The sequence below is a fragment of the Capricornis sumatraensis genome, chromosome 22 (genome assembly GCF_032405125.1).
Source record: "Capricornis sumatraensis isolate serow.1 chromosome 22, serow.2, whole genome shotgun sequence".
NCBI classification, from domain to species: domain Eukaryota; kingdom Metazoa; phylum Chordata; class Mammalia; order Artiodactyla; family Bovidae; genus Capricornis; species Capricornis sumatraensis.
The window spans coordinates 15,044,672-15,071,722 of NC_091090.1; the positions used below are offsets into that span (position 1 = coordinate 15,044,672).

At 46.0% G+C, this 27,051-nt stretch overlaps 1 protein-coding gene across 1 annotated transcript in view; it reads left to right on the forward strand.

Moving 5' to 3' along the window:
- The first annotated feature begins 15,109 nt into the window (after nucleotides 1–15,109).
- Nucleotides 15,110–27,051, forward strand: part of BRPF3 (bromodomain and PHD finger containing 3) — a 32,072-nt gene continuing 20,130 nt past the window's right edge. The window contains exons 1-6 of the mRNA XM_068994126.1: nucleotides 15,110–16,560; nucleotides 19,893–20,049; nucleotides 22,411–22,542; nucleotides 24,274–24,402; nucleotides 24,695–25,007; nucleotides 25,725–26,027. Coding sequence (XP_068850227.1) covers nucleotides 15,110–16,560; nucleotides 19,893–20,049; nucleotides 22,411–22,542; nucleotides 24,274–24,402; nucleotides 24,695–25,007; nucleotides 25,725–26,027 — 2,485 coding nt within the window. The remainder of the gene's footprint in view (nucleotides 16,561–19,892; nucleotides 20,050–22,410; nucleotides 22,543–24,273; nucleotides 24,403–24,694; nucleotides 25,008–25,724; nucleotides 26,028–27,051) is intronic.

Sequence of the window (27,051 nt, forward strand, 5' to 3'; positions counted from 1 at the left end):
ACGCTGGGCTGGAAGAAGCAAAAGCTTGAATCAAGATTGCCGGGAGAAATATCAATAACCTCAGATATGCAGATGACACCACCCTTATGGCAGAAAGTGAAGAGGAACTAAAAAGCCTCTTGATGAAAGTAAAAGAGGAGAGTGAAAAAGTTGGCTTAAAGCTCAACATTCAGAAAACGAAGATCATGGCATCCAGTCCCATCACTTCATGGGAGATAGATGGGGAAACAGTGGAAACAGTGTCAGACTTTATTTTTGGGGGCTCCCAAATCACTCCAGATGGTGATTGCAGCCATGAAATTAAAAGACATTTACTCCTTGGAAGGAAAGTTATGACCAACCTAGACAGCATATTGAAAAGCAGAGACATTACTTTGTCAACAAAGGTCCGTCTAGTCAAGGCTATGGTTTTTCCAGTGGTCATGTATGGATGTGAGACTTGGACTATGAAGAAGGCTGAGCGCCGAAGAATTGATGCTTTTGAACTGTGGTGTTGGAGAAGACTCTTGAGGGTCCCTTGGACTGTAAGGAGATCCAACCAGTCCATCCTAAAGGAGATCAGTCCTGGGTGTTCATTGGAAGGAATGATGCTAAAGCTGAAACTCCAGTACTTTGGCCACCTCATGCAAAGAGTTGATTCATTGGAAAAGACTCTGATGCTGGGAGGGATTGGGGGCAGGAGGAGAAGGGGACGACAGAGGATGACATGGCTGGATGGCATCACCGACTCGATGGATGTGAGTCTCAGTGAACTCCGGGAGTTGGTGATGGACAGGGAAGCCTGGCATGCTGCGATTCATGGGGTCGCAAAGGGTCGGACACAACTGAGTGACTGAACTGAACTGTTCCTCCATAAACATTAGTAAATAGGACTTTACTTTCAGAGAGGAATACTGGAATTCTCTAATATCCTTTGACCTACTGCTTCTCAAACTCTAACATGCATATAAATCACCTGGGGGAATCTTGTTAAAATGCAGGTTTTGGTTCAGAAGGTCTGGAGTGGGACCTGAGAGTCAGCATTTTTAACTATCTCCCAGGGGATGATGCCAGTACTACTGGTTCTTGGACAACAATCTGAATAGCAAGATTCCACTGGAGAAGGGAATGGCAAGCCACTTCAGTATTCTTGCCTTGAGAACCCCATGAACAGTATGAAAAAGCAAAATGATAGGATACCAAAAGAGGAACTCCCCAGGTCATTAGGTGCCCAATATGCTACTGGAGATCAGTGGAGAAATAACTCCAGAAAGAATGAAGCGATGGAGCCAAAGCAAAAACAATACCCAGTTGTGGATGTGACTGGTGATAGAAGTAAGATCCGATGCTGTAAAGAGCAATATTGCATAGGAACCTGGAATGTCAGGTCCATGAAACAAGGCAAATTGGAAGTGGTCAAACAAGAGATGGCAAGGGTGAACGTCGACATTCTAGGAATCAACGAACTAAAATGGACTGGAATGGGTGAATTTAACTCAGATGACCATGATATCTACTACTGTGGGCAGGAATCCCTCAGAAGAAATGGAGTAGCCATCATGGTCAACTGCAGTACTTGGATGCAATCTCAAAAACGACACAATGATCGCTGTTCGTTTCCAAGGCAAACCATTCAATATCACAATTATCCAAATCTATGCTGCAACCAGTAACGCTGAAGAAGCTGAAGTTGAACAGTTCTATGAAGACCTACAAGACCTTGTAGAACTAACACCCAAAAAAGATGTCCTTTTCATTATAGGGGACTGGAATGCAAAAGTAGGAAGTCAAGAAACCCCTGGAGTAACAGGCAAATTTGGCCTTAGAATGCGGAATGAAGCAGGGCAAAGACTAACAGAGTTTTGTCAAGAAAATGCACTGGTCATAGCAAACACCCTCTTCCAACAACACAAGAGAAGACTCTACACATGGACATCACCAGATGGGCAACACCAAAATCAGACTGATTATATTCTTTGCAGCCAAAGATGGAGAAGCTCTATACAGTCAACAAAAACAAGACCAGGAGCTGACTGTGGCTCAGATTATGAACTTCTTATTACCAAATTCAGACTCAAATTGAAGAAAGTAGGGAAAACCACTAGACCATTCAGGTAGGACCTAAATCAAATCCCTTATGATTATACAGTGGAAGTGAGAAATAGATTTAAGGGCCTAAATCTGATAGATAGAGTGCCTGATGAACTAGGGACAGAGGTTTGTGACACTGTACAGGAGACAGGGATCAAGACCATCCCCATGGAAAAGAAATGCAAAAAAGGAAAATGGCTGTCTGGGGAGGCCTTACAAATAGCTGTGAAAAGAAGAGAGGCGAAGAGCAAAGGAGAAAAGGAAAGATATAAGCATCTGAATGCAGAGTTCCAAAGAATAGCAAGAAGAGATAAGAAAGCCTTCTTCAGTGATCAATGCAAAGAAATAGAGAAAAAGAACAGAATGGGAAAGACTAGAGATCTCTTCAAGAAAATTAGAGACACCAAGGGAACATTTCATGCAAAGATGGGCTCGATAAAGGACAGAAATGGTCTGGACCTAACAGAAGCAGAAGATAAGAAGAGGTGGCAGGAATACACAGAAAAACTGTACAAAAAAGATCTTCATGACCCAGATAATCATGATGATGTGATCACTAATCTAGAGCCAGACATCTTGGAATGTGAAGTCAAGTGGGCCTTAGAAAGCATCACTACAAACAAAGCTAGTGGAGGTGATGGAATTCCAGTTGAGCTATTTCAAATCCTGAAAGATGATGCTGTGAATGTGTTGCACTCAATATGCCAGCAAATTTGGAAAACTCAGCAGTGGCCACAGGACTGGAAAATGTCAGTTTTCATTCCAATCCCAAAGAAAGGCAATGCCAAAGAATGCTCAAACTACCACACAATTGCACTCATCTCACACACTAGTAAAGTAATGCTCAAAATTCTCCAAGCCAGGCTTCAGCAATACGTGAACCGTGAACTCCCTGATGTTCAAGCTGGTTTTAGAAAAGGCAGAGGAACCAGAGATCAAATTGCCAACATCCGCTGGATCATGGAAAAAGCAAGAGAGTTCCAGAAAAACATCCATTTCTGCTTTATTGACTATGCCAAAGCCTTTGACTGTGTGGACCACAATAAACTGTGGAAAATTCAGAAAGAGATGGGAATACCAGACTACATGACCTGCCTCTTGAGAAACCTGTATGCAGGTCAGGAAGCAACAGTTAGAACTGGACATGGAACAACAGACTGGTTCCAAATAGGAAAAGGAGTACGTCAAGGCTGTATATTGTCACCCTGGTTACTTAACTTATATGCAGAGTACATCATGAGAAATGCTGGACTGGAAGAAGCACAAGCTGGAATCAAGATTGCCAGGAGAAATATCAATAACCTCAGATATGCAGATGACACCACCCTTATGGCAGAAAGTGAAGAGGAGCTAAAAAGCCTCTTGATGAAAGTAAAAGAGGAGAGTGAAAAAGTTGGCTTAAAGCTCAACATTCAGAAAACGAAGATAATGGCATCCAGTCCCATCACTTCATGGGAAATAGATGGGGAAACAGTAGAAATAGTGTCAGACTATTTTTTTGGGCTCCAAAATCACTGCAGATGGTGACTGCAGCCATGAAATTAAAAGACGCTTACTCCTTGGAAGAAAAGTGATGACCAACCTAGACAGTATATTCAAAAGCAGAGACATTACTTTGCCTACTAAGGTCTGTCTAGTCAAGGCTATGGTTTTTCCAGTGGTCATGTATGGATGTGAGAGTTGGACTGTGAAGAAGGCTGAGCGCTGAAGAATTGATGCTTTTGAACTGTGGTGTTGGAGAAGACTCTTGAGAGTCCTTTGGACTGCAAGGAGATCCAACCAGTCCATTCTGAAGATCAGCCCTGGGATTTCTTTGGAAGGAATGATGCTAAAGCTGAAACTCCAGTATTTTGGCCACCTCATGCGAAGAGTTGACTCATTGGAAAAGACTCTGATGCTGGGAGGGATTGGGGGCAGGAGGAGAAGGGGACGACCCAGGATGAGATGGCTGGATGGCATCACTGACTCGATGGACATGAGTCTGAGTGAACTCCGGGAGATGGTGATGGACAGGGAGGCCTGGCGTGCTGCAATTCATGGGGTCGCAAAGAGTCGGACACGACTGAGCGACTGAACTGAACTGAACTGAATATACACTTGGCTCCCAGAGTTCTAAAATGTGAGGTGTGGGAAGAGGCTGGGCCCCTGAGGATTTTCATCTTATGAAAACATTTTTTTCAATTCCTTACTTGAAAGGATAAACTAAAAATATTTTCATGGGATTTTTTCTCAGCCCCCTTCTGGACCACCAGCTCCCATCAATTCGCATCAGCTTTCCCCTTCCTCTTTATCAGCCCTGAGAAAGGAAAGGAGGTGGGGAGGGGTGTCTCATCATTCAGTACGTAGAGTACCATTCTTTTTTTTTTTTTTGAGTCCCATTCTAACTGCCATTTTCAGAATGGCACTTGGTCTCTGCCCTCATTGGTGCCTGGAATCCCTAAGTCCAGATCTCCTTAGTTCAATGTTCTGAGATGGGAAATCTCCAAGGAGTACTGGGGAGATCTGGTGGCATCTAACCACCCTTCCAACAGATTTTTCAGGCAATCTTACTTTTAGGCCTGCTCTCCAAGCCATTACCAACACCTCACTACCACCTCCCTCTCCCAGCACACACAGTTCTTCAGAATTACTGCAGTTTCCTACTTCTAAGCCTTTCTAGCGGGTCTAACGTAAATCAGCTGATTTTTACCAGTTCTTTTTGTAGACTTATGCTTTAGCTTTCTTATTTGTTCATCCATCTTCTTCCATTCTCCAAAATTTTATTGATAGTTCTCATCTGCTGTTGTTTCTTTCCCCTCTTTTTGTTCTCATGGACTTTATTATCTTGCGGATTTTTTAAGGCTTTGCTGCTGCTGCTGCTGAGTCGCTTCAGTCGTGTCCGACTCTGTGCGACTCCATAGACAGCAGCCCACTAACACATTTAAGTGAAGTTCTGAGGTAAACCCATGTGCTCAATCCATACATTTTAACCATCTATCATTAAACTTTCCCTCAAATGTCCCTCTCATTGTAGCCTGGTTCCTTCTACAGAGCAGACTTGAGTTTATACAATATCTGCCAACATCTTATTACTTATTTTTGTTCTTACTGCTTATTTATGTTCCTTTTTCTTCTTTTAGATTGGCTGAATATATATTATTCCTTTTTTCCTCTGTACTAGTTTGTGAGTTATATCTTCTTTTTTTCATTCTTTTAATGGTTAACCTAAACATTACAGGGTTTCCATCTGACAAGCAGGAGATGCAGGTTAGACCCCTGAGTCAGGAAGATTCCCATGAAGGTGGAAATGGCAACCCACTCCTGTATTCTTGCCTGGGAAATCTCATGGAAATGGAGCCTGGTGGACTATAGTCCATGGGGTCGCAAAAGAGTTGGACACAACTTAGTGACTAAACAACAACAACAAAAACATTACAACAGGTAGTCTTTTTTTAATCAACTTAATTGTAGTACAATTTACGTGAAATACATTACGGCTATCCAGTAGTTTGATAACTTCTGACCAATGTTTCTCTACCACCACCATCAATTTATACAATGTTTCCCGCACTCCCAAACATTCTCACAAGACCCTTTATAGTCAGTCCTCTCCTTTACCTCCAGGTAGCCACCAATCTACTTTCTGCCACAACAGATTAGTCTGCATTTTCAAGAATTTCAAATATATGGAATCATACATTACAACAAATGATCTTGACTCATCAAAGGCAAATATTAACCCTTGAGCTTTTCCCTTTCCCCAGACAATGCAAGGACCTTAGCACATTTTAATCCTGGGATTATCGAATATCCTCTAATCTACTGCTACTTAACTTTAATATGCACATTGTATTAGTTAGGGTTCTGCAGAGAAACAGAACCAATAGATATTATAGGAATTGGTTCAAGTAATTACGTAGGCAAGGAAGTTCCATGATCTGTCATCTGTAAGCTGGAAAACCAGGATAGTTGCTGGTATATTCAGCCAAGTCCAAAGGCGTGGGAGCTAGGACCACCAATGTCCAAGGGCAGAAGATAATGTCCCAGCTCAACCAGAGGGCAAATGCAAACTTCCTTTACCTTTTGGTCCTAGTCAGGCCCCCAAGAGATTGGATGATGCCTATCCCCTTTAGTAGGGGTGATCTTCTTTACTCAGTCTAGCAATTAAAATGCTAATCTCTTCCAGAAACACCTTCACAGACAACCAGTAATAATGTTTTACCAGTTATCCCTTAGCCCAATTAAGTGGACACACAAAATTAATCATCACACATATGAATCACCTAGAGGGATTTTGTTAAAATATAGATTATGGTTTGGTAGATGCTATTATTATTATTATTTAAGAGCTATTATTTTTGTGTATTTTCTCTCTTTAGTAGAATTATACCAAGTAGGTGGCTACTTGCAGGGTACTGACCCTTTTCTTTTATTAAAATATGGAAATAACATATTTTATGGTGTCCTGACTTCACACATGATTAAAAGTTTAGGACCTGGGCTTCCCTGGTGGTCCAGTGGTTGGGAGTTTGCCTGTCAACGCAGGGGTTCGATCCCTGCTCCAGGAAGATTCCACATGCTGCAGGGCAACTAAGCCTGCGAGCCACAACTACTGGGCCTGCACGCCTAGAGCCCGGGCCCCACAGAGAAGCCCCTGCAATGAGAAGCCCACAGAGTGCAACCAGAAAGGAGCCCCTCTACTCTCACCGCAACTACAGAAAGCCCACACATAGCAACGAAGACCAAGCATGGCCAAAAGCAAGTCCGTTAAAGTTTAGAAAATGTTTAGGACTAAACAGAAATGCTAATCAAAGGTTAAAACGAAAGGACATTAAATCAGGCTGAACAATTTACACTTGCCACATACTTTTTACTTTCAGGTTTGTGGGTTAGTATTTCACTAAGTATACAGTAAAATGTTCCAGCCAGAATTCAAGTCGAGAGGATAATGTGAGCCATACTAGCTGGATAATTTAAACCATATTGTATCTTACTCTCTTGCCTTACTGGATCTTAAAGCATGAATTAGTCAAACCATTTCCCTGTTCTAAAAATCATGAGGCACCACTGCCCCTCACATCCAGTTCCCTACATAACAGACTCTATGTTCTGATTTTGTTTTATCCTTCCAGTCTTTACTGTGATACCTCCCATTTTTGGTCAAACAGGGTAACCCACTGTTCCTTGAATCAATATTGTGGTATCTCACCTTTCTCTGCTCATGTTGGTGTTTAGCCTAGATCACACTCTCTCTACCATCCTCCCAGTTAACACTGAACCCAAGCTTTAAGGTGGAGCTCAACTGGCACCTTTTTCATAGAGCCTTCCCCTCTTCTCTCGCCTATCTAACTCTCATGCCACTTTGCTTGCACCTCACCTGAGGTGCTTACATGCTATTGCATGTTCTGGTTATTAATATACTTGTTTTATTCCTGTGATTAGATTTTACGTGACTTCAAATGTGAGAGTGCAGCCTTTTCACCTTTGTACTCTTCACAGGCATAAAACAGAACCTTACCTGCAGCTCACAGATAATTACTGAATGAATATGTATTTTACTGTCACTAAAAGAGGCTCCAGAGAACTTGAGCTGACATCATTTCCTCAATCCTCAGACCCTCAGACCCAAAAGGAACTCCTGAGTAACACTTTGCCACCTCTTACTTTGCAATGACCCTACCAGCATTGTCAAAACCTCCTAAATTTGAGTTTAGATTCCTGCTTTTTTCTCTTAGATTTGTCTTCGATCTTCTCCTTTGTTCCTATGTCCAATCATTCAAAAAAAACTGTTGATTTGTCTTCTGATTTGACCCTTCCTTTCCCTCCTCTTTTTCTACCATCTCTTCCACCACTCTGGTTAGTATCCTTTTATTTTCATACCACCCAATTATCTAGAGTAAATTCCTCCTAGTTTACCTAATACTTTGCCGGCTCTAGTTTATTTTGTGTGGAATGGGGACCATGATAATAATTTCATAGAGTTACAGACAAATGAGATACAGCAAGCATATTGGACCTATTTTCTAAAAGTGGCCACTATCTCTTTGGAGAATTATCTTGTGCCTACGTCCTCTGGTTCTGGTAGTGAACAATGACCACAGTCTCATCAGAATATCATGTCCTTTTGGCCACAGCTATTAGTTCAGGCTAGCTGAGAGACTGCAAGAGACTGTGTCCCAATGACATAATCTGAATTTCTTGACTTGACCTTACCTAAAACCAGATGGCCCCCTGGATTTTCTGGTTATGAGAATCAATAGATTTCCTTTATTAATTAAACTAGTTTGTTTTCTAAGTTCAACCAAGATATTAAATAATATGTGTGTAAAGCACTAAGCACAGTACCTTGCAAGTAAGTGTTAGCTATTATTTTTATTATCCCTATACCCTTGCCATATCTCATATCTAATTCAACTTTTTCTCTCTTAACATCTTCCCCATACAGACCAGCAAGGATAATTTCCTTATTATTTCCTGCATATTGTCCCTTTGCCTGGGCTGCCCTGGCACCAGTCTAATAACGTCATTCTATATTCTTTTCTCCAGCTCACATCCATCACTATTTAGAACCAGGGTAAAAGAAGTCTCCTATCCTTCATTTGAATAGTAGTAACCCTACACTGTTCACTGCTTTATTTAATTTCTCCTGCATATATTTTCTAATTATTTCTAGCTACCATCTTGATTGCATACTACTTAAGGGAAAAAAAAACCCCACACAGACTCTATGTTTACATATGATCACTATGCCCTTTATAGGTTGAAATTTTGTCATTAGTTTCCAAAGCAACTTTTACAGTGTTGGACCCAGAGGAGGTGTCCAATAAATGTCTGTTATAGGAATAAGTGAATGGAATTAAATTTAGAGAGTGTGGTATTCAGTTTAAAGCTTGTTGTTAGCACAGCTATTTTTTTTCCTTTTTCTAAGAACATATTCTTAGAGAGCATTTTCATCACAGCATAAAACTATCACAATGATTCCAACCTCCCATATTCTTCCTACTTATGCTTTAGAATTTTTCGGCCAAGGTCTAAAGAAAGAATATTCTATTAAAAATAATTTAACAATCAAAGTCTATTCTCTTTTATTCACATATATTTCATTAATCCAGTAGGTATTGTATCTGACCCATCAGAGGTTTCTTGCCTCAGTAAACTAATGATAATAGTAAATTGTTGACAAAGATATCCTGAGATGCTGGAAGAAAAAATTAAGGGGAAACTTTTTGTATTCATGGTTCCCTTTTTGGGTGTAAGTGGTAAAACAATCTCCTACTCAAAATTAAGTTAGTCTCTACTTAAAAAATGGAGGATATTAAAAACTGCTATTGGGAATCAAAGGTCTGTGCCTCTGTCTGTTGAACTTAACTGCTGTATGGTTTAATGGAAAGGCCAAGGGCTGGTGAATTTAAACACTTCAAAATAGCTAAAGATTAAACTGAATTAAATTTAGTGCCTCTGGAATTTTTGATACATGTTCCAAAATTGTTTTCAATGACATAATTGTCCCACATTACATTTAAAATTACATTATAGTGAACTAGTTATATATGCAGTTATACTAACAGAAACCAATTCCAAATGTCAAAAATATAAGTGAGGACAACTGTAATGTTACCATTAAGAAAGTGGACGTTGAAAATAGAAAAGAAACATTTAGGCTGAATAAGGTCTTCTATGAAGTCTTCGAATAGAAAAACCTGGAAATTATATGTAACAGCTTAACAGTACATTTTCAACAGCATTTCAAATCATTTAAATACATTTTCCTCAAAGTATTTTTCATTAACTTTAGTGGAAAAAGCTCCCAATCACACCAATGAGAATTGTACTAAATAAAATGTGAGAACATCCATCAAGAAATAAAAGTTACTAGTTATATGTAGAAATGGTTATATTTCATATTTTAAAAGAACAAGGAATGAAATTCAGTGTTCTTGCTTCTTTAACTAAAAGTAATTGTAATATTCTCTTGTCTCTGGGGCTTTCCTTTCTACAATTAATCATCTTTTTTCCACATTTCCCCTCCAAATGATTATTCCCCCTAGCCTTAAACACCTGACATTAATTCAGACTATTTTACCATCACAGCTTTCAAAACAATGCCCTGCCCTTTCTTGGCTTAAAGGTTAAGAAAGTATTTTTGCTATTACTTTGTCAGAAGGTACTATCATGTAATCAGGAAAACATCTTTGTTATACAAATGAGAGTCTTTAATCAAACTTTCAAATTCAAAATACAATGTTTAAATTCCTTAGAATGATAAACATCTATACTTCAAAAGTAGCAGTTGGTTCAGTTCAAACATTTGGAAGACTTGGGTCCTAAAGCCTTTATTCTTCATCCTCTGACTCTACAATCTGTGTTGTTGATCATCAGAACCAAGCAAGAAACTGTGAGTCTTACCAAGCTACACCACCAGCGCGGGCAGAGATATCGCTTTCAAAACATGTCATTCATCTTCACATTTAAAGGCAGTCTATCCATACACCCTTTATAAACATCGTTAAATATTGGTGCTTAAGACTTCAGTCATATGCGGTAAGCTTTCCAATTTATAGGAAAAGAGGGGTGGCAAACGCGCCCTTTTCTTAAATTTATATCCGAAAGCAAAAGCCGGGCTGATTTTTGAAACCTGAGAGTCTGAACATCTATTAGGAAACCGCTTTTGCATTAAATTAACCGACTCCTAGCCAACAGGTATAAGGAGAGTGTTTCCCGTGTCTATGGTGACAAATGAGTTACCAGACGTCCTTAAGTAAGAGTGTCAAACTTCTATGTTTACGCTTTTAAAAACCCAGAAGGGAGAGGAAGAAAAGTCAGGTCTGATTCTTATAAAGGATGTCTGGTGGGGAATAAGACGCTCACCTGTACACAAGAGAGGTAGGCAGGTCTTCCCCGGTTGTCCTCACTGGGGGAAGGTATGGACATCGATAGACCTTTGTCCTCTGAACTGGAACACGGGGGTGGGGTGGGGACGACTTCTACAAGTAGTGCAGGCACCTGCACCACAGAAAAACTGCAGACCGATTTTGTCTTCAATGACTGCTCTTGGCTTAGAGACCCTCTAGCTCGGGGAGAGGGGCTGTCGCTCCAAACCTTAGCCTCCTCCCCCGCAGGGCTGGGGAGAGGGGATGACCAACCACTCTAAGAGGAGTTAGGGACTTGTGTCTTTCCCAGTTGGATCCGAACGTCCTCCAGCTCTCTGGTCGGGCTCGCCCCGAAGGAGGCGAGCCGGGCCGGGGTGAACCGGGGCTGCGGCGAGCGCAGATCCCGCCTTTGCTCCGCGCCCCTGCCGCGTCCGCACCGCCACCGTGAGGCCGAGCAGGGGACCGTGCCCTGTGGCGGCAGCGGCTCCGCGCTGCGCTCCGCACCGCCCCGGCCGCCGCCGCCGCGCCGGGTACGGGCGGGGGGATTTTTTTTTTTCTCCCCTGTTTTCCCTCTCGCGCTCTCGATCCCGTTCAGCGGGAGAGCCCGCGGAGCCATAGAGGGAGCGAGGGAAGGGGTGGAGGTGGCGGGGGGAGGAGGGGAGGCCGGAGGGGCGGATCCTGCCTGGGGGCTGATCCCTCCCTCCCCTCGGCCGGGCTCCGTGGCGGCAGCGGCGGCGGCGGCGGCTCCATTCCCCCTCCTCCCCCGGGAGCGGCGGCGGCGGCGGCGGCCGGGCCGGGGCCCCAGCGCGGGCCGGGAGGGGGCACGGCGGTGGCCGCGGAAGCCAGCGCGGGAGGAGGCCGCGCTCCGCTCCCCGGGCCGCGCCAACCTGCTAGACGGCTGGCCCGCCCGCGCCCAGGGGTCCCGAACGGTAGGGCCGGGCCGGCGGCTGAGGTAATGGGGGCGGCAGCGGGGCCAGACGGAGCGGGGGCGAGGGCAGCAGGGCCTATGGAGATCAGGGACTGAGCGGGGTGGGGGAGGGAAGCGAGGGGCTTCCCGACAGGGACGAAGGCCGCGCGAAAGCTCTCTCCTGGAGCCAGGGTGGCGGCGGGGAAGGAGAAGGCGAGTGAGGGGGGGGAGCTGAAAAGCGAGGACCCCCTCCCGCAGCCGCCATCTTGTTTTCCCCCCGGTCCTGGAAGCCAAGCCGCCGAGCCCCGCCCCCTCCACACTCTCCAATTGGTCAGACCGGAGGAGATTTCCACCCCCTGAACGTCCCTTGGCCCCCCAGTTCCTCTTGACGGGTAGGTGAGGTGGCCAATGGGCTCTCGCCTGTGTGCCCCGCTCATTCGCAGGCGCTAGCTTTCTCTGTCTGAGGGTCGGACTCCGCGTCAGTCTGTCTCTGGCGCGCTCGCCCCCTCCCCTTTGGTGAGGAGATGTTATTTCCCTCCTTTCTCCGCTGAAGGATTAAGATTCTTCTGGAAGAGGTGCCCCTTTAGAGGGGCAGGGAGCCTTGGCTGGGGTTCTCTCGTCTCATGAGTATTTCGTGTGGGGTGCAGGGGCAGCAGTCTAGTTGCAGAAGCTCGTTCTTCGAGGACCTGTGTGGAGTGGGCGAGGCGGGGCTCGGGGGTGCCAGGTAGACCCCTGAGGGTGTTGGGAGGTATTTGAAGCTCTATATGTGGGACGGGCTGTGTGGGATGAGAAACTCCCGCCAAAAAACTAGACTGTAAGCTCCTTGCGGGCGAAACTCCTTTTCCTCAGCAGCAGCCCTTCCCCCTCTGGAGTTTGCCCCCCAGCGTCTTGGGTAGGACAGCAGAAGTCTCTGTAGATATTGCCGCCCGGCTGAGAGAGACCCGAGCTAGAGCTGCCCAGGAGGTAGCGGATAGCGGGTAGGGAGGGGCAATATACCATGGCTTTGACAAAGGAGGGGCTTCATCTGCTCTCTGGGCCATTTTGAGTTAGTACTGAGGTAGATTTTTACTCTGGAGGGGTCTCCACGCCCTTGAAGGAGGGGGGAGGGTAATAAAGCAGGTCTGCTAGCCTGGGCTGCCCCCCAGGGAGTTGGCGTTTGTAAGGCATGGAGTGGCCAAGGGTCTCTGGAACCTGCACAGAATTGCTGTGATGATTCTCTTTCCTTTGGTTCCAAATACGTTTTGTGCTTGCCTGGCACTGTGCCTCAGTAAAGTTGTTTTTTGTTTGTTTTTGTTTCAGTCACACTTTGGGATTGAAAGGCATTTTGAGCGAGAATGGTAATGGTACTTTATTAACAAGTAGCAACCCTTGAGAGATTAATTTCATTTTGCTGATGAAGTAGGGGGGCACAGAACGATTCAGTGACTTTCTTGGGGGTCACACTGGGCCAAGATTACAATCTGCACTGCCTCAGAGCCTCTTTTTGTATCAGACCATGACATCTCTGTGTATTTACATCCTAGTGAGATGAATTGAGCAGATCAAAAGATCTGGGTTTGAATTGTAGCTTTATCGTTAACTAGCATTGTGTGGAATAATACCTTTCTGAGCTTCTGTTTCTTCATCTGTAAAATGGGGATGAGGATATCTATTCTACCTTCCAAAATAGTTGTGAACAGTATTAAAAGCAAAAGGGCTTTATAGAAAAGTGTGTTACATTATCATCACCATCTACACTTTATAAAGATGGTAGATCTTGCAACCAAAGTGACAGATTCTGTTTTGTCTCCTTAAAATCATCTCCTTGTTCATAGCCTTCCAAGTCTCTGCTTATACCTCAGGGCATCATATCCTCAAAGGTCTTTTCTAGCACTGATGGCCTCAGTAATTGCAACCACAGCTCCTTCTGAGCTTGTCATAATTCTCTCCATCCCAGAAAACAATGTGAGAAAAATTTAGAGCTTTCTCCTTGTTGCACAGGGGTAGACGATGTATTTTGGGAGAGAGGGACTTTGAAGTAACAGATACATTGAGAGTTTATGTCAGATATTACCTTCATTATCTTGGCCTTGGGTCCAGTGAGAGTCCCATATAGGCCACTTGAGGCCACTCCCAGAGCTTCCGGGGTTTCTGCTTAGAGATGTTCTAGCCAATGCATCATGAATGCTGCCTTTTGCAGAGAATACCCTACACATTGTAGTTTGAAGTGCTTAGACCACATGTAGTAGACATTTCAGGTACCTTCACCCCGTTCACCCCTGAGTGTGATCAGGGGATAGGGTTTCTGATCATGGTAAGATCGATTGGGAAAGGGCTCTAGACCTATGATTTTTGATCCCCCATGGGGGCCACTGTTCATGGCTCTATACTGTTCATGTGTAGAGCTTATAAATGGATGCTATTCTTGTTTACTCCTTTCCTAAGCCTTAACCACCACCCCCGTTTTTCGTAGTTAGCTGTCCCACAGCCTTATGTACATTATTAGAACGTTAGCTCTCTCCCCGTGTTTCCCTGTAGTGATCTGTACTTTTTTGTCCCTTTGATCAGACAGAGCTCCTCAAGGGTAGGGATCACGTGTGTTTGGTTTCTCGTTTCATTCAGCTAACACTTGTTGGAGATACAACAGGGAACAAGACAAGCAAAAATCCTTCTCCTCATGGACCTTACATTCTAGTGCTGTGCTGTGCTAAGTCACTTCAGTTGTGTCTGGCTCTTTGCGACCCAATGAGCTGTACCCTGTCAGGCTCCTCTGTCCACAGGATTCTCCAGGCTAGAATACTGGAGCGGGTTGCCATGTCCTTTAGGGGATCCCAGCCCAAGGATTGAACCTGCATCTTTTCTATCTTACATCTCCTGCATTGACAGGCAGGTTCTTTACCACCAGTTCCACCTGGAAAGCCCACATTCTAGTGGAAGGAAGAAAATATACATGGCAAATAAGTAAATTACATAGCACAGCAAAAATTGGTGAGTGTAAGTAACAGTGAAAAACAAAGCAGGATGAAAGATGACTGATGAGGGAAAGAGATTTGCAGTTTTGGGTAGAATGGTCAGAGAGGGACTGACTGAGAAGCACTGTTTATGGAAAGGCTTGGAAGAGGTGAAGGAGCAAGCCATTATAAATGATGCCTGAAGGGTAGGGTGGCTCAGGCTGAGGAAATAGCCAGTTTACCAGTGGCCACCTGATCAGAAGGAAAGGTGAATGAGTGCATGCGTGCCTAACCATCCAGCTCAGTCTCCTGGCCTTCTCTCCTTAGGTCTGTCTCATTGGTTCCCAGGTGCCATGAGGAAGCCTCGCCGGAAGTCGCGGCCAAATGCCGAGGGCCGGCGCTCCCCATCCCCCTATAGTCTGAAGTGCTCACCCACTCGGGAGACCCTGACGTATGCCCAGGCCCAGCGGATTGTGGAGGTGGACATCGATGGACGCCTGCATCGTATTAGCATCTATGATCCACTCAAGATCATCACAGAGGATGAGTTGACTGCCCAGGATATCACCGAATGCAATAGTAACAAGGAAAACAGTGAGCAGCCTCAGTTCCCTGGCAAGTCAAAAAAACCCTCATCCAAGGGCAAAAAGAAGGAGTCCTGCTCCAAGCATGCATCTGGCTCTTCCTTCCACCTCCCGCAACCCAGCTTCCGCATGGTGGACTCAGGCAGTCAGCCAGAAGCACCCCCGCTGCCTGCTGCTTACTACCGCTACATTGAAAAGTCACCTGAAGATCTGGATGCAGAAGTCGAGTATGACATGGATGAGGAGGACCTCGCCTGGCTGGACTTGGTAAACGAGAAGCGGCGAGCAGATGGTTACAGTTTGGTGTCGGCAGACACCTTTGAGCTGCTGGTGGACCGGCTTGAGAAGGAATCGTACCTGGAAAGTCGCAGTAGTGGGGCCCAACAGTCACTCATTGATGAAGATGCTTTCTGCTGTGTGTGCCTGGATGATGAATGCCACAACAGCAACGTCATTCTCTTCTGTGACATCTGCAACCTGGCTGTACACCAGGAGTGCTATGGCGTCCCCTACATCCCTGAGGGCCAGTGGCTATGCCGCTGCTGCCTACAGTCTCCCTCCCGGCCTGTGGATTGCGTCCTCTGCCCCAACAAGGGTGGCGCTTTCAAACAGACCAGTGATGGGCACTGGGCCCATGTGGTGTGTGCCATCTGGATCCCTGAAGTCTGCTTTGGTAACACCGTGTTCCTGGAGCCCATTGAGGGCATCGACAACATCCCACCTGCCCGCTGGAAACTAACCTGCTATATCTGCAAGCAGAAGGGGCTAGGTGCAGCCATCCAGTGCCATAAGGTGAACTGCTACACGGCCTTCCACGTGACGTGTGCACAGAGGGCCGGGCTCTTCATGAAGATTGAGCCTATGCGTGAGACCAGCCTCAATGGCACCATCTTCACAGTGCGCAAGACTGCCTACTGTGAGGCCCACTCACCGCCAGGTGCTGCCACTGCTAGGAGGAAGGGCGACTCTCCTGGAAGCCTGAGTGAGGCAGGGGATGATGAAGGGCTGAAGGAGGCCTGTGAAGAGGAGGAAGAAAAGGAAGAGGTAGAAGAGGAGGAGGAAGGTGAAGGGCAGGGTGGGGTAGGTGGCCCCCTCAAGGGAGTGTCCAAGAAGAACAAGATGACTTTGAAGCAAAGGATCAAGAAGGAGCCAGAGGAAGTGGGTCGAGACACGACCTCCACTGTCCCCATGGTCACTGTCCCACGGATACCTTCTTACAGGTGAGCCTGCCCAGGATGTCTCCCTGGGGACACATGGTTTCTTCTTGGGCTGGTGTTGGCCCTGAGCCAGACCTCCTTCCCTAATGTTGGTGAATTCCTGTTCTCTTCTGTGCTCTCAGATTTAGACTTCTCCTTTGGACCCTGGGCTCGCCCAGTCTGGTTTGTGGTTTTGATTGTGCCCTTCAAAGCAATGTATTTCCTTTGGTTCAAGGTGAGACACACACTTAAGTTGCTTAGAAACCCAGGCGACGGGATGTCTAAGGTAATATTCCAACAGGGCACCAGTGGCATTTTCGATAGGAGGTAATTCATTATTAGGACCATCCCATACATTTCTTGATGTTTAGCATCCCTGGTCTGTATGAATGCCATTCACATCTCCTCCCTAATTGCCTCATCTTTGTGACAACCTCAGATGCTCCCTACATACGTTTCTAGTAACCTTATGGGGATTGAACTACTTCCAATTGAGAACCTCTGTTTCAAAGGGTCAGTATGGGTATCTGCTGTCCAGAAAGCTCCATCCTGGGAATGATGGGGACTTTGCATAAGAGGGTTATTGTGTGGGAAAGATATGTTGTGTCTCCTCCTAAGAAACTTTTAGATTTAGAGGAAAGATCAGTTCTGCAGTATAACTAAGAAACTTTGGCTCCCACCAAGCCTGTTTTAAATCATCAGAGAGGTATCTGGAGCTGTTGGAGGGATGGGAGCTTGGCAGAGAAGCAAGAGACAGGGAAGATTTTCCATTGGAGGCTCATCTCATTGTTGATGTTCATTAAAAAGACTGCAGTGTTAGAGCAGGAAGGAGTCTCGGAGATTATTCATCTAACATAGTCCTTGCACCTTCTCCCACACCCCCAGATGAAGAAACTGCGGCCACGGGAGGTAAAGTTGTTCACTCCTTTATTCATTCAACGAGATGTTTATTGAGCACTTACTATATGCCAAGTCCTGTTCTAAGGGCTGGAAGGAACCAAGGGAAAGTGACAGACCCTGGACCACCAGCTGGGGCTCATGATGCCTTTAGGTTCTGTTCCTGTTGTCTGTCTGTCTCTCTTTGTGTAAGAGACAGGGAGAAAGGAGTACTGGTGGGCAGAGGAAAGTGAGTTGTTTGCAGGAAGCAGGCAGTCAGACTTGTCTATCTGGAAAGAAGACAAGAAGACAGAAGATCCAGAGGGAGAGGCTCTTGTGAACCATGATTGGAGTTAGATTTAGTCAATAGGAAATGGGCCCTTTAGTCACAGAGCTGTTCTAGGCTCCCCGCTTCTGTTGGATGAGTGGGTCCATGCTTAGTCCCCTGGTGGTTATGCCCTGGGGCTAGACTTTTTGGTTGTCAGGTCTGCTCTTGTAGGTGGTTTCTTGCAGGGTCCAGCAGGGTCCTGCTGACTAAGAACCAGAGAGACCTGCATTTGAACCTTGAACTTCTGTCACTACCAGTGTGATCTTTGGCAAGTCTCTTAACTTCTGTTTAGCCTTAGTGTATTTATTTGTAAATGAGCCTACCTTAAAGGGTTATTGGGAGAAATCAGTAAGATAGTATAAGTAAAGCACTCAGCACAGTGCCTGGCAAATAGTAAGCGCTCAATAAATGGTGGCTGCTGCTGCTACTGCTATTTTATTATTATTCTTTTCCCTGCCTGCACAAATGCTATTGGGACCTTCCATGGCCAAGAGGTTATAGAGGGAGGGGGATGCCTGCATCTGGGCAGGTGTGCTTGGCATGGGTGTTGGTGGGGGAATCTGTTCTTTGGGGAAAGGCCTAGGCCTCGATTTTGTCAGCTTGGCTTTGGGGCCGGGATGTCTGACCATGGAAAGGCGCAAGGCCTAGGTGAGCAATGTCCAGCCCAACATGAACATACTTTTTAGGTTCCACCTTCCTTGTTTAGCCACAGTTATCTTCCTTTCAGTGGAAGTGTGCACGTTAGAGTAAGAGAAACAGAGGAAAAGCCAGAGGAGCACTGAGTCCTTGCTTAATCAATTTGGGAACACAATATGGTATAGCAGAGAGATCATGGGTTCAAATCCTGCCCAACTTCACCATCTTATTAGCTGCGTTAGTGGCTTCAGCAGTGTATTCAGCCAAGAAAAGAGGCTGTTCTTCTGCCTTTCCATCATTTGAAATGGAATAATGTGACCCACCTTGCAGTTTGAACATTGTTGTAGAGATTATGAACTCTCATTAATGCCTTTCCTACTGCTTCCCCCCACCCCCTCATGTGTTATTGGCTTAAATCCTAACCTCCAGACTTCTCTTTTGGGGTAGTTAACCCAGCTAAATTTTAAAATTTTATTTTCATACAATTTTTAAAGATTAATTTTTACTTACAATTATTATAAAATATTGACTATATTCCCTATGTTATACAGTAGTATATCCTTGAGCTATCTTATACCTGGTATTTTATACCTCCCACTCCTCTGGCCCTGTATTGCCCACCTCCCCGTACACTGAGAACCAGTAGTTTGTTCTCTCGGAGTCTGCTTCTTTTATGTTCACTAGTGTGTTATATTTTGTATTTATTTATATTTTTTGGCCATGCCGCACAGCTTGCAGTATCTTAGTTCCCTGACCAGGGATTGAACCTGGGCCCTCGCAGTGAAAGCACTGAGTCCTAACCACTAGACCGCCAGGGAATTCTCATATTCTCATAGTTTTTAGATTCCACATATAAGTGATATTGTATACTATTTATTTTTCTTTGTGGAGCCAGCTAAATTTTCAGATTCTCCGTCCTCTTATGTCTTTAGATTCTTTTTTTTTTTCAATTTGTTTCAAAATTAGGGATTTTTAGGCTGCTGAGTTTTTTAATGAAAAACCTGAGGTCAGACAACTCCAAAGGGTTGCATTTGGGTTCAGAGGGCAGTAGCCTGCTATATTCCTACTAATTTTCCTTCCAGCTTGGCTGTGGACTACTCCCTGGTCTGATGGGACCCTTAGCCACAGAGGAGCAGGAAATAGTGACTACATTGCCCACAGCTTATACAAGTTCCTGTTGCCTTTTGCTTCCTTTATCAAGAAAAGAGTGAGGGTATTGGGGCACAGACCTATGTCTTAGGAGTCCAGGACTAAAGGGTCTGGGTTCCTGGGGGAGGGTTCTTTTGGAACCTGCAAGGCAGGAGATGGACAGTCAAGTGAAATATCTCATGCTGAATCTGAGCTGCTTAACTTTGCCATCCTTTTCAAACCTTTCTCTGAGGTGAGGCATTTGGCTACTTTATTCTGTCTTCCTCTACCAAGTTCAGAAATGAACCACGCACGGGGTCTTGATAGGAGGCTGTAATCCGGGCTGCCCACTGACCGTGTCTTTCACTTCCCTGTGCCTCTACTCAAGGTTGAACAAGATCTGTAGTGGTCTCTCCTTTCAGAGGAAAACCCAGTTCATGCAACGGCTTCACAACTACTGGCTGTTGAAGCGGCAGGCACGGAATGGTGTCCCTCTCATCCGGCGCCTGCACTCCCACTTGCAGTCTCAAAGGAACGCTGAGCAGGTAAGTGAAGTCGTGGTTTGAGGGCAGTGGAGAGAGGTGGAGAGTGATGAAGGAGAGATGGTGGGGCAGTGTTCCCTGAGCTCTCTGGAGCCTTTGCCTGTAGCCTTCACCCCTCTAGGTGGTCCACCCCAGGAATGACCTCCAGCATTGTAACGCTCTTTAGACCAGACAGTAACTCCTCCTAGATGAGAGGCTTGGCTTGGAGCAAATTCTAGGGGAGAGTGGAGAGCAGGCCCAACTTTCCCTGTACATGGGGAAACCCCTTTAGATACTGCAGAAAAGAAGAAGTGGGCTAAGTGTGAGTTAGGTGGCCATGATATATGAGTTAGGAAAAAGCATACTTTGCGTAAGACACGATACTGCCATCTGCCAAAAAATGTTCCATAAGAAATACACAAATTAACTGTCTAAGTTGTAGCACACAGCCTGCCCAGTTGGGTGGCCTTGTAGACATTAGCATCTGGAGTTGCTGCATGTTCGGTGTTTTCCAACATGGTGGAGGCACCCTGAGAGATTTTTTAAAAGCATATTTAGTTGTCTCTCTCTCTTCACTTGTTCCATTACTTCTGCCTTTAAATATTCCTACACCTTTACTCCAGAGACAAAGCAAACGTTCCCATGACTCTGCTGCCCTCTGTTCTGTCTGATTTCACTTTTGCCTTTTGTAACTAAAGTCCTGAAAGAGAAGTGTATATTTGCTCTCTCCTTGGAATGGTCTGCTTGCTCCCCTGTAGCTTCTTCAAGAACAATAGTGACACCCTTCCAGCCCAGCAAGTCTTCCCTCATATTCTCTCACCTTGTAGACTGTTGGACAATATTTGACAGCACAGTCACTTTGTCTTAAAGTTTCTTTGTGACACCATTTCCCACCTCCTGTACCCCACTGAACGCACCCTCTGCTGACCCTAATTCTTACTCCTTAGTGGTAATATTCCCAGGGGCCCTGCTGTCTGTCTGCCCATTGGCTTGGAGAGCTTGTCTACTGTTGTAGTTGTCCATAATTGTGTGGCTGTAGCTCCAGGTTTCTTGTCTTGTCCCCTTTTTTTTTTTTTGCCCTCAGTCTCTCTGGGGCAGAGGAACTGTAGGAGTCCATGTATATGTTGTTTCCTGTACGTCAGATATTGGAAACTTGATTCAGTATCTTCCTTCATCTCCATAATTGTATTTCTGTTGTTGATATGGAAGCTCCTTCCTCCTGACCTCAGATGTTGTCCACCTTGGAGTTACTTTTGGCTCTTCCCCCCATTAGGAGCTACAGTTAATCATCCCTCAGTCTGTCTCAGGGGGTTAATCAGTGTATGGCCCTTCATCTCCATTCTACAACTACTCTGCTCACCCATGCCCCCTTAATTTCAGCAGTAGCTTTCTAGACGGTCTCCAGCCTCTAATTCTTTCTTTGCTTCACCACTGGTGCTGCCTTATTCACTTAACTATTTTCCATCCTGTCATTTCTTTTTTTCCAGAATATATTCACCCCTCCCCCACTTCAGGCAGGCTACAGCTAAGCTTTTTTGCCTGGCATTTGAAACTTCTTGCCAGTTGGATCCTGGATCTTCCTTGGCTTGTATGGTTCTCTAGTTCCTCTCCTCTGGCCGGCCATTTTTCTCAACAAGCAAAGAATCACTGATTGTGCCTTCATACTTCTGCTCTGTGGTCCCTTCAGTTCCAAAAGAGGCCTTTCTTACCGCTTTGTTCATCCACGTCCATCACTACATGTGAAATCCTAGTAAGCTTGCTCACCCCAGGAATCCCTGACCTGAGCCCCACCCATTGAGATCTTCTCTATTTTCTTCAGCATTTTATATTCAGTTTATCAGATCAATTTTTGTTGTCTTTATGCTGCTGTGCCCTTGTGTATCAAACCCTGGGCCTCAACTACATTGTAGTTTTTCTAGGCAAGAATCACATGTTTGATGTTAGTGGTAGTGGTGGTATTTTAAAGTATGTTGAAATAAGTAGGTACAAGCTTATGGTAAAAACTTCGCTTTATTTTCTAGCCAAGTCGAAGCTCTAGGGTGAAATTCTTTCCACCCTGAGGTGTCTATTAGTTTCCTTCTGAAATTCTTTCCAGTCCGGAGGATTCACAGCTGCTCTCTGATGTCCCTGAGGGTAGGAGGAGGTAGTCCCATCTCTCTCCCCAGCAGTGGTGGTCGTGCTGTAGTGAAGAGACATTGTCGTAGGACTGGGGAAGCACAAGAGGAAGGCATGTGATGGAAGAGGGTGAAAGGGCTTTCCAGAGCAGAGGATCCAGGAAGGGCATGGGGCTCTTAGCTGCAGAGTGCCTGTGAGGCTGAGCAGGGAGAGGACTTGGGGCCGGAGAGAAGCCCACAACTCCTCATTCTTTTCCCTCCCCTCCTGCAGCGGGAGCAGGATGAGAAGACAAGTGCTGTAAAGGAAGAGCTGAAATACTGGCAGAAGCTCCGGCACGATTTGGAGCGGGCACGGCTGCTAATCGAACTGATTCGGAAAAGAGAAAAGCTCAAGCGGGAGCAGGTGAGGAGGAGCCCCCAGAGCTCTTGTTCAGTCTTTTTCTCCCCCCATCAGTGTCAGCTTTGTTGCCTTCCTGCCCAGCACTATGGGCTCCAAGTCCTGCCTACTAGGCATTGGGTGTGGTGCTACTGATGGCTTCAAACTTGGGGAGCTTTTAGCTTCTGGTGGCCTCAAGCTTAAGCTTAATATTATATGTCTGAGCCCATCCCTGGAGTTTCTCACTTATGAAATCTCAGGAGGAGCCTGGCCTTGAATATTTTGGAGAGCTTCTCAGGCCATTCAGATGGGTATCACTTTTGACTGAGAGCTTGAGGGTTCTCATTTGACCCTTAAACACTTACAGTCTTTTTTTTTTTTAATACTTCAAGTTTCCTTGACTATAAAAGGAGGATATTAATAGAACATACCTCATAAGGTTGTGAGGATTAGATGACTTAGTGTATATAAAGAGCTTAGAACAGTGCCTGGCATACAGTAGGGCTATAGAAGTATCAGCTGCTAGCATCATTATTGATACTCTTTGCTTCCCTAAAGTGTCTGTTGCAGCACCCTGCATATGACAGTGAGCAAAAACTATTAATTGAATGGATGACGAGCCAAAAGTGTTCTTTCTGGTCCAGGAATAGCAGCTGTTACTTCCATGCTTCAGAGGCTCAAGTTAAAGATGTTTTTTCTTTATGTCTCCAAACTCCTCTTCACCGTTCAGCCCCAGCACAAACCCTTCTCTTGTGGGCTGAGTAGCCTGAATTTCCACCTCTGAGACTGGGCAGCTTTTGCTGTACATAAGGACCTTGTCCTTATGGTCAAACTGTCTCTGCCATCCCAGGCCTAATCCCCCAGTTGAGCATCTTTTCCCATTTCTGGTTCAGAGAAATGTAAGGGGAAAGGAAGTAGGCAGGGGATGCAGGCAGGCCTGTTTGAATGTAGTCAAGAGGCAGGAATGTCTCATAGTCTAGTCTATGGTTTCCCATCTTTTTCACATTAGGGGACACATGGAAAATAACGTTTATACAGCACACTGCTGCAAATGTGTCTGGCTGCTTGCTGCCTGAGGGGGTAAGCTTCGAGGCCCCGGTCATGCTAGGCCAACCTAAATGCCCCAAGGGTCAATTTGATGGGACTTGTGGCCCAAGGCACATTTTATATCATGTGCCTCTTGGGCTAAGTCAGACCTCAGTTTAAATCCCATCCCTGTTCCTTTCTAGCCAGGTGACCTTGGGTTAGTAACTCCTCATTGTATTCCTTTCAAACCTTAGATTCCATATTTGTAAAACATAGATAATAACAGTTTCTCCTTCAAGGTTGTTGTGATGATTAACTGAGGTGATATAAGTAGAAAGGCAGTGTGCATAGTAGTCAAAACCACACACTATGAATCCCAACTCTGCCCCTTATTAGCTGTGTGACCTCAGGCCAGTCAGTCCTTCCATGCCTCAGTTTCCTCTTTGTAAAATACCTCATTTGTACCTATCTTGAATGTTATTTGGACCATAAAAGTATTAACTGTTAGTACTATAAGTTTTATTATGGAGCTGAATACATAAGAAAGGTTCACAAAATGGTAGCTGTTGGTATCATTGTTTCTAAGCTACGTACAGTGATAACTCAAGTACTGATTAGCTTACTGTCTTGTGAAACTTTGTTGTACATGACTGATGAAAATCAAGTTATCAAGAAAAAGTTCCGTGCCTCTTTAGGGGGGGATGTCCTGATTTCTCCCCACCTTTCCCACAGATCAAGATCCAGCAAGCTGCCATGGAGCTGGAGCTGATGCCATTCAACGTTCTGCTGAGGACAACACTGGACTTGCTGCAGGAGAAGGATCCCGCACACATCTTTGCCGAGCCTGTCAACCTGAGTGAGGCAAGTTCCCCACTACTTTCTGAGCAATGAGCCCTGCCTGAAATGGAAATAGGGTCTGAGTAGGCCAGGAAAGGGTTGGGGCACAGGGTGTACAAAACCTGGGGGAGTCTGGCAAGGCTAGTAGACTGGCTCATGGTGATGGCTCAGCAGAGCAGGGTGGTCCAGGGCCCGGCGGCTATGAATTAGTCTGGCATGGCCAAGCCAGAAAACGGGGAGTCAAGAGTGCCGGTGAAGGGTGCGCCTGTTTGGCTAGTAAATGGTTGTTGTAATTGTACAGGTTTTATATGTTTAGGTTCCAGATTACCTGGAATTCATATCCAAGCCAATGGATTTTTCTACTATGAGGCGGAAGCTGGAGTCCCACCTGTACCACACCTTGGAGGAGTTTGAGGAGGACTTTAACCTTATAGTTACCAACTGCATGAAGTATAATGCTAAAGACACAATTTTCCACCGAGCAGCTGTCCGCCTGCGGGACCTGGGAGGGGCCATCCTGCGGCATGCCCGGCGGCAGGCAGAGAACATCGGCTATGACCCTGAGACGGGCACCCATCTGCCCGAGTCACCCAAATCGGAGGACTTTTACCGCTTCTCCTGGGAAGACGGTGAGAAGCCGGGACGGGTGGGGAGGAGAGAGGGGCCAGGAGAGGCACAGGTATAAAAGCCTGGAGAACTATAGATTAGGATGGCCCTGGGGGCTACCGGGTAGACTATAGGAGCAAAACTGGAGGTAGGCACAGGCTGAGGTCCATGTGCTTGTGGCTAGAATCGTTCCAGGAGTTAAAGTTTTATTCACCAAGCCTTTCTTGAATGGTAGGACGGGAATCAGGTACTAGCTGTCTGTTTAAAAACTAAAGCTTCACAAGGGGTCTTCCTCTCCTGGACTCCCACTGTGTGGCATTGGAGCCTGGGCAGCAGGAGTACAGTGTGGTGTCTGGCTTTTTCAGAAGAATGCAGGTGGAGGATCAGAAAAATGGAATTGCCTCTGAAATCCCCAGTCTGCCTGCCCCTGCTCTCTGCTTCTTGATGGCAGCAGCCAAACAGTCACTCAGGTTGGGGGATGGCCAGGCTGCCTTGTTCCTGCTCCACAAGCCTGTAACCATGACTGAACTGCTTCCTGCACGTTTCCCAGATTCTGACCTTATCCCTATGGCCGCCCTCCTGGCAGCAGTGCCGCAGGGCCAAGGCCCCACAGTGATGGTGCTGGAATCCACTGACCCAGGCATTCCAGGAGAATATTTTGCATCTGAAGGAATCCCCTTCCCCTTGCCCTGGCCTGGGCAGGTCCTTCAGCCCCTTCTGTCCTCCTTTCTCCCTGGCAGTGGACAACATCCTCATCCCAGAGAACCGGGCCCACTTGTCCCCAGAAGTGCAGCTGAAGGAACTGCTGGAGAAATTGGACCTGGTGAGCGCCATGCGGTCTAGTGGGGCCCGGACTCGCCGAGTCCGCCTGCTGCGCCGGGAGATCAATGCTCTTCGGCAGAAGCTGGCGCAGCCGCCTCCGCCACAACCACCGTCACTGAACAAGACTGTGTCCAGTGGGGAGCTCCCAGCAGGGCCCCGAGGAGATGTGGCTGTGCTGGAGCAGGCCCCGCAGGAGGAGCCAGAAGACAGTGGGGACAGAGGTGAGAGACAGTCACGGGCAGGCAAGGGGCTGGGGCTCGGGAAAGGGAGGGTTAAGCTGAAATCCCACTGTGGGAGCATCCTTCCCTAATTCTGACCCTAGTGGGCAAGCAAAAGCCCTGGGAAGGGTCACACTTTGATGCATACCTAGAGATGGTATTCAAACTACTTAATAATCCATTGAGACCAAAATCTATCAGTCAGAGTAGATGTTAGCTGTTGTCCTGGAGGGGGCTCCTGGGGGCCACTGATTTGGATTTTCAGCTACTGGATTGTGAGCAGATTCAGGGACTTTCAGATACTGAGGTCCAGTGGCTGTTTACTAACAGTAAGAAGTATTTTGGTATTTTGACTCTGGTATGGCCGTATTGTACATACCGGTTAAATATTAGCTCAACTTACCCATCATGTAGAGAGGCTCTTGGAGCAAGTTAGATTATGGTGTAGTAGAATAGAAAAGAAGAACCTTAAAGATGGTCTGGGCTCATGGCTTTGACTCCAGCTGGCCAAATCTACAGGCCCATCCCAAGATGGAAGGCCTCATATTAAAAAGACGCTGAGGGAAGTGATTCTCTTACCTGAGTTGCTGTCCATCCTCTCCACTTCACTGGGGTCAGAATTGTCAACTCAGGAGGGCCGGTCATCCATACAGTCCAGAAAGTTGGAAGTTATCTTCAGAGGCAAAGGGGCCAAATTGCAGGGAATGGCCCACTCTGTGTTAGGTTGGCGGAGAGTGGGGCCGTGGCCGAGGTCAGATTCAGCCCTTAGAGGGCTTCGTGTCCATATTTACTTTTCCCAGCTCCCTGTGTGGCAGTCAGCATTCCATTTGTATCCATCCCCACTTCTGGGCTGAGGCAGTGCAGAGTCACGCCCAGTGGACCAGTTGCAACAGCTTCTAGAGGTTTCAAAAATTTCTAGGGTTCATGTTCCAGAAACTCAGATTAGGGAAATATGAGCTGTCTTAAAAGTCTCAATTTGTAAAAGTTTCAAGGTGGAGGTTGAACAGACATGTTTGGGAGCCTCTGA